At 39.0% G+C, this 12,602-nt stretch overlaps 1 protein-coding gene across 1 annotated transcript; it reads right to left on the reverse strand.

The window, feature by feature from the left end:
* Positions 1 to 3,546: 3,546 nt before the first annotated feature.
* On the reverse strand, positions 3,547 to 11,480 carry LOC131317550 (photosystem II CP47 reaction center protein-like). The gene is given in 4 exon segments (XM_058347091.1): positions 3,547 to 3,691; positions 11,111 to 11,251; positions 11,253 to 11,402; positions 11,404 to 11,480. Coding segments are annotated over 4 exon segments (513 nt in total).
* Between the last annotated feature and the right edge of the window lie 1,122 nt (positions 11,481 to 12,602).

The raw sequence follows: 12,602 nt of genomic DNA on the forward strand, positions 1-12,602 counted from the left end.
TCATAAATGGTCCTCTAAATCAAAATTACTAGAACACAAACTTAGGTTGAACATATCGTTCTCCACTCCGAAATTTTTGTTTAATCACAGGTAACTCATCAAGCACTTCAATGTTATACTAGCAACATATATATATATATATATATATATATATATATATATATATATATATATATATATATATATATATATATATATATTTAGGGAGCTAGAATTTAACTACGTCGGTCCGGTAGTTCTAGCGGGAAGCGACGGCGAGTTGGTTGATCAAACGTACGGTGACGGAGTTCCGTCAGGCCAGTTCGTGGCTGTTTTCTGGACTGTTATGGAGTAGTATTCGGGTTGCTACGGGGCTGTTCGGAACTGGAGTTTATGGGCTGTTTTATCGGGTAAATCGGACTGCTTTCAAAGAGAAACGGAGCTGTCCGGGACTGGTTTATGGAGCAGATTTGCAGTTGGTTTGGAACTGGAATGGAGCCGATTTTGGGGCTGTTTTGAGAGCTAAAATGTAGCGGTTTGGGACTGTTCTTATTCTGGGCCGAAAGGGGTAATTTAGGTGGTGATTAGAGTGTCTTCATTTTCTTTCTTTTCTGTCCTGAATGAAGAATAAGAAAAGGGAAGTAAACTGGTGGTTTGGTGGAAGTCTGGAAGGGATAAAGAGGAACAAGATTGTAACTATATGTAATTAATATAAAAATAAATAAATCGTACAACTACATGAAATGATTGTTTTCTATTTTATAAAGATAAAATGTAGTTTGAAAACTCGGACCGTTACAATTTCTATTTTATCGACTCATTTTTACTTGAACACTACAACAATCATCTCTATTATCCTCTCTATCACTATTTAAGAATTATATAAAATGCATATATACCTATATAGGTTCGAATCTACGGCTTTGTGTATATCAGTACAATGAATGAGGGCTTTGACCTGAATTGGGTCCGTTGATTGCTTCTTCTTCCACACTTGTTTCTTCTCCTTATTTTCGTTTATACTTTGAAGTGGGCAAATAACTCCTTGACACTCTTATTTGTAAAATAAAAACAAACAACAAAACACTCTGGTGCCTTAAATTTTTCGTCATGAACAAAAGGGGCTGAAATTGAAAACACATGCATCGATTGAGTAATTGCTCAATATTTTGGTTTAAATGTCGTTGCACAAATCAGATTTTGGAAGGTATAAAGGTTTAATGGGTTTGGTTCTTGGAGGAGATCGAGAGAAGAATACGCTTGCATCGATAATATTTTGGGAAAGAAACCTAAATAGTCCTCGTAGTTTAGTATTTGTATCAACTTGGTTCCTGCAATTTGAATTGGCTCAATTTACCCTCTGTAGTTTTCATTTTGTTTCAACTTGGTCCAATTACTAACTATCGTTAGACTCCGTTAACCCCAGACACAAATGGCCCCCTTTTCTAGGGTTAAAACCATAATCTGCCATTCTCCTCTTGCCCTAGTGTACCTCTGAACCAAAACACAGAGTCTCGTTGTTCCATTCTCCATTTTTTTTTCACTGCTTCAGGACTTTACCTTCTACCGAAACGTGTCTCATTCTCCTTCGGGGGGAAGGAACGAGAGGGATTAGGGCTTGGATAAGTGATTAGGGTCCTATGGATTGCAACATGGTTCTTGAAAAGAAATGAAAAATGAGGAGATTTGTGTTCTATAAAAGGGGTTCAGATATTTTTTAAAAATGTTTGAATTTTAGAAATTGAAGTGGGTTTTATTTTAAAAAGGGACCGAACTTTCATCAAGCTGCCTACATATCTCCGGGTAAAGGAGAAACAGGTCTGGCCGTAGTTCGGGCCACAAAAGAGGTTTAGAAAATAACTTAGAGTTTCCACCGGGCATAGAGTTTAGGTGTGTCTGGTCACCTCTTGAATATCAGAAGAATAGTTCAAGTACTTTAGAAAAAAGAACACATGCCAAAGAACTCGGTTTTTAGAAAAGAGTGACTCTATTTTGCTTTTTAGGAAAAGGCTTTTAGGTCTGCAAGGTTAGAGAAGAAAGGGTTCTGTAATTCACTAGAAAAGGGGCTCATTTGTGTCTGGGGTTAACGGAGGCTAACGACAGTTAGTAATTGGACCAAGTTGAAACAAAATGAAAACTACAGAGCGTAAATCGAGCCAATTCAAACTGTAGCGACCAAGTTGACACAAACACTAAACTGCATGGGCCATTTCGGTTTTTTTCCCTATTTGTTTATGTTTTCCTTTGCTACTATGCCTAGCTTATTTTGGAGAGCTACAATACCCTTTTGTAAAATACCTATGTTGATAGCTAGGCTGGTGCAGCCTCTTTTTTTGAGAAATTCCTCTCTATTTTATCTAAAAGTGTGATATAGAGAGGTTGGTGTACATGCTCAGTATGTACACTGAGCATGTACACCAATAGAAATGTATTTTAGCTATCCAATAGTGCACTTTTTTTATTTTACATACTCAAACATCTCTCAATCCCACATCAATCTTTTCTATTATCATTTTCTTATAAAATACTATAAAATATTACCCCCTCCCCCCTCTCTCTCTCTCTCTCTCTCTCTCTCTCTCTCTCTCTCACACACACACATGCACTTCATCTATAGAAAACCAAAAATTGAACCCAAACCCATAAATTGACCCCAAACCCATAAATTGAGTACCACCAATTGACCCTAAACCCACGATCGGAAAACTCTACCCGAAGAACCAACGAGCACGCGTCGAACTCCGCCAACTTTGGCGACTTCTGTTACTCGTCAAGAAACCTCTAGTTTATGGAACACCCTTTAAGTTTCAGCTTCTCCAGATCCAAACAGCCTTTCAGCTCAAGAGAACACTCTTTCAGCTACTCCAGATCCTCGTCTAACTCTTCGTCCTCGTAGATTGTCGTCTTCTACTGCCTCCACACTGTGAGAGAGAGAGAGAGAGAGAGAGAGAGAGAGAGAGATATGCTGGGTTTTAGCTACAATATTGGATAGAAGAGAACAGAGAAAAAGTCAATTGTGGGATAATAATAAAGGAAGCAATTGTTGATGAACAGTGCCTCGGGAAATTAAGCGAGGTTTGGTGGCCAAAGGTATGGTAGCCGAAGGTAAAATACCTAAGCTTCACTGAGACTGGTGCAATGCATCTTTTTGGGTTTGCCTCAGTAAATACCTAAATACATACATTTACATACTCTTGTGTACATGCTCTTAAGGTGGGGCAGGCATAATTAAGTTCACCCCCTGTGGTTGAATTCGATATAGACTGATGTTGTGGTGGTTTGTTAACAATGAGACTTCAGTTCATCATCATCTTTCAGAACAAAGAACACATAAACTAAAAACTATGGCAAAAAGAAAAAAATGGAAATGAAGAAGTTAAAAAATGACAGTTTTGCTCTCTTTGTTCGACATATCTTATTTATCTTTAACTTTGATCCACTTTTTAGTACTTTTCCTTTTTCCTCTGTGAATACGAATGATTAGTCGTAAAAAATTTGAGAAATACTAAAAAATTGTTAAACATCAATCATACCAACCGCACCATCGTTTAGAATAATTAATTTAGTTTAAAGTTTATCGGACGTCCATATTCCAAGACCATGTAAGCCTGTTACATGAAATGCCCCAAAATCAAAGCAAGCCACCCTTGAGAGAAATAAATGAATTCCAAATAACTTGGGCAAATCCAAAGAAGGTTTTCCTGTATGTTCAAGAATAGAACCAAGGTTTCATATACGCAGGAGCCATAAGGCAATAACAAAAAATTTAAAATTTTAATGTTTAGAAGTATAAAAAAAGTTCAATTTAAATTAATGCCCTGTGGAGAGAAAACTTAAGGTGATTGATGCGTTTTTCTTTTTGTGGTATGAGACAGAATTGGGTCAGAAGGATAAAGAACCACTAATCAATCAATATACTAAAGCAAATGTGTTGTGTGGTCTCAAGCCTTCAAGCATCCAATCCTAATTTTTCAGATTTTTCCTTTTTTGAAGGATCAAAAACCGTTAATCAATCAATCAATCAATATACTAAACAAATGTGTTGTGTGGTCTCAAGTCTTCAAGTACCCATTCCTAATTTTTTAGATTTTTCATTTTTTGAAATTGAGAGAGAGAGAGAGAGAGAGAGAGAGAGAGAGAGAGAGAATTAATTGGGGAAAAATTATTCAATGACCATGAGATTTTTCATTTTTTGAAATTGAGAGAGAGAGAGAGAGAGAGAGAGAGAGAGAGAGAGTTAGTTGGGGAAAAATTATTCAATGCCCCCATGGGCATTGCCACGTGGTGGCCTAACTTATCTTTCCATCAAACATTTGTATAATTCTCACTACAAAATATCGAGCCCACAAAATTTTTTTTGTTTGTCCCGTGCATCGAACGGGTACAACGCTTGTTCATACAAAGCCACTGAACTGTCCTGACTTGCAATCAAAGTTGTATGCATTATATGGACAAGAAGCAACCGAGCGGAATCATTCAATACAACGGTATGAATGCGATACCAAGGCAAACCCATGAAAATACCTTTAATATCAAAGAAATATAGACACCACGTAATTTTATCTATCTATCTTCTATCAATATCCTGTAGGAATGTGTTTAGGCTTATCAATCCTTCAATTCAAACCTTCATCCCTAATTTTTTAGATTTTAGATTTTCTTTTTAATTTGTTTAAATTGACACACACAGAGAGAGAGAGAGAGAGAGAGAGAGAGAGAAAGAGAGAGAGAGAGATGGGGAGGGGTAAAGATTCCAGGAGAGTTGAGAGTAAATAATCCAATGCTCCAGTGACATTTTTATGTGGTGGCCCAACTTATCTTTCCACCATACGTTTGTGTGGTTCTCACTACAAAGTGTCGAGTCTGCACAATTTGGTTCGTGCATCGAACAAACACAACGCTAGTTGTATTAAAAAAGATTGTACTACGAATGTTATGAATTTCCCTTGTTCAATCGATTATCTTGGGCCAAGGGTTGATTCTGCTCTAGAACAAAAAGAATCAAATTTATTCTATACTCGATGAGTACCTATATACAATCTCAGTTTGAGGACGTATGTCTACCATTACAGTATATAACTATCGGACATGGATCCTCTAGGATTGGAAGGGCCAATTTCGGCCGGTTTTGGGTCTTTTTTGTGCCTGCGTTAATGATCCAAATCATTCACTTATTGAACATGTCGAGAACTCATATCACGCAAAAAAAAAAAAAAAAGTTGATCGGGAACCATTTGAGATGATTTCGAGAGGAATTTGTTTTCAGATAAACGGGTTTAATGGGCTTGTTGATCGGAAACCATTTTAGTTATGTTCTCAGCGTGTTTCTAGAAAGTGAAGAGTTTGTATCATTAATGCAGGCTCGAGTAGAGCCCATATGGATCAAAACTATATGGTCAAGTGCATTTAAAATTAAAGGACATGAGAAGATCAAGTTTTTCTCGTTTGTGTATACTTTCTTGTGCTTGTTATGGAGGGTGCAAGTGAGATGATTGGATCCTTTCCCCCTTAGAAAGAATAAAAAACTTGCACCCTCGATGACAAGCTGTTTCCCACTTTTCCGCCGGGTAGGCGTGAGCGAAAAATCCGATGGCGTGTGCGGTGTGAGCGCGGGCGTGCCAGGACTTGTTGGCGTCCAACGTACAGAAAGCGTGAGCGCCTCGATCTGACTTCGTATGTAATGCGACTGCGTGTGACCCAAAGGGTGAGGCCATAATGAGGTTCGTGGTTTTGCCTCTACAAGCGAGGACTTAATAATTTTCCAACCATGTGAGAAAAAGAATTAACAAACGTAGAATAACTTTATTATGCCGTAATAATAAAGTTGGGGATACAAGAATAAGAATTAACAAACGTAGAATAACTTTATTATGTCATAATAATAAAGTTGGGGATACAAGAATAAGAATTAACAAACGTAGAATAACTTTATTATGCAGTAATAATAAAGTTGGGGATACAAGAGAGACGGAATAACTTTACTATATCGTAATAATAAAGTTGGGAGTACAAGAGAGATAGAAAAGAGAGAGAGATGAGATAATTGCTTCGCAAGGAAGACTTTGGTTTTTTAAGCGCTGGGCTTGATTGGTGTGTGAACCCTTTTTTCATCTTGAGTTCTTCTATTTATAGGCCACGGCTTTGCATGCAAGAGGAATTCCAGCTTCTCCTGGTGATGCCAAGTGTCCCATGCAACTGCACATCGTGGGCTAATGGGCGGTGTAGAGATGAGAGAGAGTGGCCCAAATTGTGGAAGAGTGTTTGCGTAAATTGAAATCATTGGGGAAGTGGGCTTCTTGTATGTTGACAAGCGTCCCTTGTCTTGAAAATTAACTTCCCTCCATAGCTCTTTGGATGCCAAGTGTCCATAATGACTTTTAACTTCCAAGTAAAAAACCAACTGTTTTTTACATCATGGGTCATTCCACTTTTCCAGCAAGCACATGCCAAAACTCATATTCAGTGCTCCGAATAATACTTCAAAGAAAAATTATTCGGTGTATCTCGCTTCACTTGGGTTTCAATTAATTGGGTCTTGCTCCAAATCACAAAATTAATATGACCCCTTAATTTTTTAGCCCGAGCAACTCATAAAAACTAGCCTAATTTAATTAAATGGCCCTTCAGCGCTAGCCCAAGGTTTGGTGCCAAAAACGGGTGTAAACAATGCCCTCCATGCTTTGATTCTTTACTTTTAGGATCAAGGCATGTATTAAAAAGAAAACTGTTTTTGGCATCCAAACAGTCCTCTGTTGTAGCATACCTTCTTTTGTTTGCCTTGCCTATGGACTTAGTAGGCATTAGGCAGTTTCCATACTCCTCAGGTCTTTGATAAAATTTCTCTGAATTCAAACCTTGGAAGGAGTCTACCAGAAATCTTTGGACAAGCCTTTCAAAGGCCTCTCTTAGAGATAAATGCCTCATTCTGCATCCTTTAGAGCTTCTTAAAGTGATTTGATGATGCTTGCACCTATTATTAGGCCTATTTCCACCAACAAAGGCCTGTGTTCAGGTCTAATCGTAGAAAAACGATCGAACCATAAAAAAGGCCTGGCAAGGACTAAACCTCATATTGGAGGGACTGAACCTCATATTGGAAGGACTGAACCTCATATTGGAAGGACTGAACCTCCACTTTGAGCGCTCATAATAGTGATTAAGTCCTACGGGAAAGGTCTAAACTTCTGTTTGAATTGCTTATAATATTGGCTCGGGCCTAGACAAAGAGCTCAAAGGGCCTTCATACCAGTAGATAGGCAAAGAGCTCAAAGAGCCTTCGTACCTGTAGATAGGACTTGTGTCTAGGCCTTGTTGTAGAGAAACCATAAACCCATGAAGGCCTAAAAAGAACTCGAAGTATGTTGAAAGGCTTGAACTCTTGCATAAAATGCGTATAATAGTGGTTCAGGCCTAGACAAAGGGCTCAAAGAGCCTTCGAACCTATAGCAAAAGCCTGTTTACACTAATAGAGTCTTGCGTCCAGGCCTGGTTGTAGAGAAACCATAGAATGATGAAAAGGCCTGGGAAGGATTGAAAATATATTTAAGGTCTAAACCTCTGCTTTGAACTTTCAGGCATGCTTAATGAAATAAAAAGGCCTCCACTTTTGTGGAAAAGGCCTAGTAAAACTCTGATAGGGCCTTTTCAAGGATTGATAGGCCATGGCCGAACATTTAAAAGGTGTTAGTTCGGCCCATGAAGGACTCTTCTTTGTTCTTAGCCCTTCTTGACACCACTTTGGCGTTTTTGTGTAAGCCAAGTGAACAACACTCGTTTTTTATGTGCCCCACAAATCCAACGTGGGCGCAATTCTGCACTTTTAAGGCCTAAAATTGGCCTACACTTATAATACCTTTTGGTAGTTTGGACAATGCCAAAAAGGCCTTCATGCACCAGGGGAGGAGGGGAATCTCCAAGTACAAATGAATTGTGATCAAGCCCTGGAATGTCGCCACTTTCCTCCTCTTCATTCAATTCTTGCTGTTCTGGAATGGGTGCAACTTGCAATTCAGTCCTGCCCATAAGGCTGATGGCAGGTCTGGATCGTTCTTGATTTGTATATGTTATCTGCTCACTGCTCAGGGCTGAATCTGGACGTGGTAACTCTTCAGACACTTGATAAAGTTCTTAAGAGAAGTGAATGGGTTGATCTTGTCTCATAATAGAACTTTTCACGTGCTGGCTCCTCCCAGGTCTGAGATCATGTTCCCCTTGCATTGAAGCAGATCTATCTCTTTGCTCCTCTAGGCATGGAAAGAGCTTACCATCCAAAAGTTTTTGGAACACTCCTGAATGTTAGTTGTTGCGCTCAGATCTGAGACTGTTGCCTTGATCATTTTGATGTTTATCATCCAGACATTCCTGCTGTTCGGAATCCTCAAAGGACTGAACTGAGAACTTTGCCCCCCGAGTTCAAGTCCTTGACCTCCTTGCCCCTCGAGTGTAGGGTTTTTAGAAGCTAAGGGCTTAGAGAAGCCTGGAGGTCTGATGTGTTTGCCAGGAACTTGTTTAGACACATTTAGGCCTGAAGTTAAGCCTAAATTGCCAAACTGTGACAACAGTGGTGGAGTAGGAGTTGACTTCATGTATTCGATGGTGTTTTTGGAGTTGATTACCCATTCTTCAATCTCACGCAAAGATGCATGCAAGGGATCTATGAACTCCTGTGAGAGTTCTTCATTGGATGCAACGGTACAGGACTGAGTGCTTATATTTTCTTCAACTTGACCCCCAAAAGTCTGAGTAGAAGGATCATTAAGCCCACCATTTTGGAATTTATGCTGTTCGGGCAGGTCTGAAGACATAGTATGTGAATAGCCTTGTAACTTGGCATTAACAAAACGGTTTACCTCATGACGTAATTGGCGATCCTCATCTCCAAGCCTATTAACTTCATTTTCAAGCCCTTGAATTGCATCCTTGTAGGAGTTTAGTGTGTCGATATACCCATCCTCTGTATGATGGTGTCGGAGCCTCTCCATATCGAGACGGTAGATTTCATCTTCAAGCTCGTCGACCTTATCATCGCACCAATGAATCTCTTCATTAAGACGCCGATTTTCAACATCCAATTCAACATATTGAATTACATGTCAATGAATCGGCGTGATACCCTTTGAAATGATTGGTGTCCCACCGGGCGTGCCAAAAGATGGTTTCCCACTTTTCCGCCGGGTAGGCGTGAGCGGAAAATCCAATGATGTGTGCGGTGTGAGCGCGGGCGTGCCAGGAGTTGTCAGTGTCCAACGTACAGAAGGCATGAGCTCCTCGATCTGACTTCGTATGTAGTGCGACTGCGTGTGACCCAAAGGGTGAGGCCACAATGAGATTCGTGGTTTTGCCTCTATGAGCAATAACTTAATAATTTCCCATCCGTGTGAGAAAAAGAATTAACAAACATAGAATAACTTTATTATGCCGTAATAATAAAGTTGGAGATACAAGAGAGACAGAATAACTTTACTATATCGTAATAATAAAGTTGGGGGTACAAGAGAGATAGAAAAGAGAGAGAGATGAGATAATTGCTTCGCTAGGAAGACTTTGGTTTTTTAAGCGCTGGACTTGATTGGTGTGTAAACCATTTTTTCATCTTGAGTTCTTCTATTTATAGGCCATGGCTTTGCATGCATGAGGAATTCCAGCTTCTCCTGGTGATGCCAAGTGTCCCATGCAATTGCACATCGTGGGCTAATGGGCGGTGTAGAGATGAGAGAGAGTGGCCAGAGTGCTTGTGTAAATTGAAATCATGGGGAAGTGGGCTTCTTGTATGTTGACAAGTGTCTCTTGTCTTGAAAATTAACTTCCCTCCATAGCTCTTTGGATGCCAAGTGTCCATAATGACTTTTAACTTCCAAGTAAAAAACCAACTGTTTTCTACATCGTGGGCCATTCCACTTTTCCAGCAAGCACATGCCAAAACTCATTTTCAGTGCTTCGAATAATACTTCAAAGAAAAATTATTCGGTGTATCTCGCTTCACTTGGGCTTCAATTAATTGGGTCTTGCTCCAAATCACAAAATTAATATGACCCATTAATTTTTTAGCCCGAGCAACTCATAAAAACTGGCCAAATTTAATTAAATGTTAATTAAATGACCCTTCAGCGCTAGCCCAAGGTTTGGTGCAAAAAACGGGTGTAAACACAAGCACAACAAAGTATACCTTCTACGCCAATTGTTTCTTTCAACTCACGTCTCTACCCTTAACTGTCGCCATCTGATTCACAACCCACATGTCCAACTAACAACAACCACCATAGCAGCCAACCACAGCAATATTCAATGACAGTAAGAAAAAAAACGCTTACAACAAATTAAACGCTCAAGGAAGAGAACCTTGGATTACCAAGATTTCCACTTGCCCATTTGGCGGGGAGGAGGAGAGTCGGAACCTTCCACTTGCACTCAATTTTAAGGTTTAGAAGTATAAAAAAAGTTCAATGTAAATTAATACCGGATTGAGAGAGAACTTGAGGTGATTGGTGAGTTTTTCTTTTTCTGGTATGAGACAAAGGAGTGGTGGGCCTGTTGTCCAAAAAGACGAAAGAAACGTGTGAAAAAGTAATCCTAGTTTGTTACTCCTTTTTAAGTTCTTTTGTAATATATGACAAATTGCAGGGCTAATATATTACGAAAATCCTATATGTACCGACCAAAATGTAGGGAAATCGTACTGACGGCCGCGCGCAGCTATCTCAGGCCACCGGATGGTCGATCCAAGCCTTCCAAAAATTTAAAAAAAAAAAACCGAGGGGCCTGGCGCGGGAATCAACGGCATCCGATGTGTGTAGGGTGCTTGATCTAAACACCCTATACATATATACACGAAAAATAGAGTTTTTAGATCAAGCACCCTACACACGTCGGATGCCATTGATTCCCGCGAAAGGCCCCTCAGTTTTTTTTAAAATTTTTTTTGGACGGCTCGGATCGACCGTCTGGTGGCCGGAGACGGCCGCGTGCTGCCGTCGGTAGAAAACCTGTGGGTGCAAATAGCACCACTCCAATATATTAAGTCTTTTATGTAAAATAAAAATCTTAGATAATACTGTAGATTATAGACTTTTTCAAATTGGGGGTTGCCGTGGCCCCTGTTAGCCAGCCTTGGTTTCGTCTTTGTGTAAGTTTATCACAAAATATTTATAGATCTTGATACACTCAATGCCAGCTAGCTGCCAAGAAGCACAAGCTAGAGAAGACAATATGTGCCCCGGCCATTCCTTTATAACTCCAAATTTCAAGATTCGTGAAAATCCCCCTGTGCTACTCAGCCATCCTATGAATTGGTTATTCCTAAACGTTTCAGGAAATGTATAATGAACATACTTGCCTATCACCACATTGGATCAAGAACAATGTCAGAAGGATAAAAAATCGCTATTTCATACAAAGCCATTAAACTGGCCCAACTTGCAATCAAAGTTAATTATATGGACAGAAAGCAACTGAGCGGAATCATTCAATATAATGGTATGAACACAATACCAAGACAAACCCATGAAAATACCCTTAATATTAAAGAAAAATAAACACCACGTAACTTTATTGTATTGAAAAAGACTATACTACGAATTCTATGGATTTTCCTTGTTCAATGGATTATCTTGGGCCAAGGGTTAATATTAACATTTCTTTTATTTTGTTGATAATAATAAATTAATTTTGTTCTAGAACAAAAAGAATCAAATTCATTCTATACTCGTTAGGTACCTACATACAATCTTAGTTTGAGGACGTATGTCTACCATTACAGTATATAACTATCGGATCTGGAAGGGCCAATTTCGGTCGATTTTGGGTCTTTTTCGAGCTTGCGTTAATGATCCAAATCATTCACTTATTAAACACGTTGAGAACTCATATCACGCAAAAAAAAAGAAGAAGGTTGATCGGGAACCATTCGAGATGATTTCAAGATGAATTTGTGTTCAGATAAATGGGTTTAATGATTGGAAACCATTTTCGTTATGTTCTCCGCATGTTTCTAAAAAATTCAAGAGTTTGTATCATTAAGGCAGGCTTGAGTAGAGCTCACACGGATCAAAACTAGACGGTTTGAGAGCCCGTTCCAGAATACCTTCTTACAAAATAAGTATTTATTTCACATTTTCAAACTAAAAAATAATATAAATGAAAAATAACTTTTTAATTTTTTTTACATCGTATTAAAGATCTCATTTGAGATCTTTCAAACAAGATCCATATTGCATATTTTTATATTTCAATAAGTCCATCATTTTTGAGCTTGAAATTGCCTTCTTAAATAATAAGTACTTATTTCGCGTTCCGGAACGGGGCCTGAGTGCATTTAAAATTAAAGGACAGGAGAAGATCAAAGTTTTTCTCGTTTGAGCAACAATTTGGATGTGCGGATAACGTTTCCGGATGCTCTAATAAATACTACTACTAGTTAGGGTTGTAAATGAACTGAGCCATTCGCGAACTGTTCGAGGCTCGGTTCGGTAAGAGCTCGTTCGAGTTCGATTCGTCTGCTAAACGAACTGAACTTGAACATCAATTCTAGGCTCGTTCCGTAAATGAGCCGAACCTGAGCCTAACGGTATTCGGCTCGGTTAGGTTCGCAAACCTATACTTAAATTTAATTAATAATTCAATAGGGG

Source organism: Rhododendron vialii, chromosome 2a, assembly GCF_030253575.1.
Source record: "Rhododendron vialii isolate Sample 1 chromosome 2a, ASM3025357v1".
Classification (NCBI taxonomy): domain Eukaryota; kingdom Viridiplantae; phylum Streptophyta; class Magnoliopsida; order Ericales; family Ericaceae; genus Rhododendron; species Rhododendron vialii.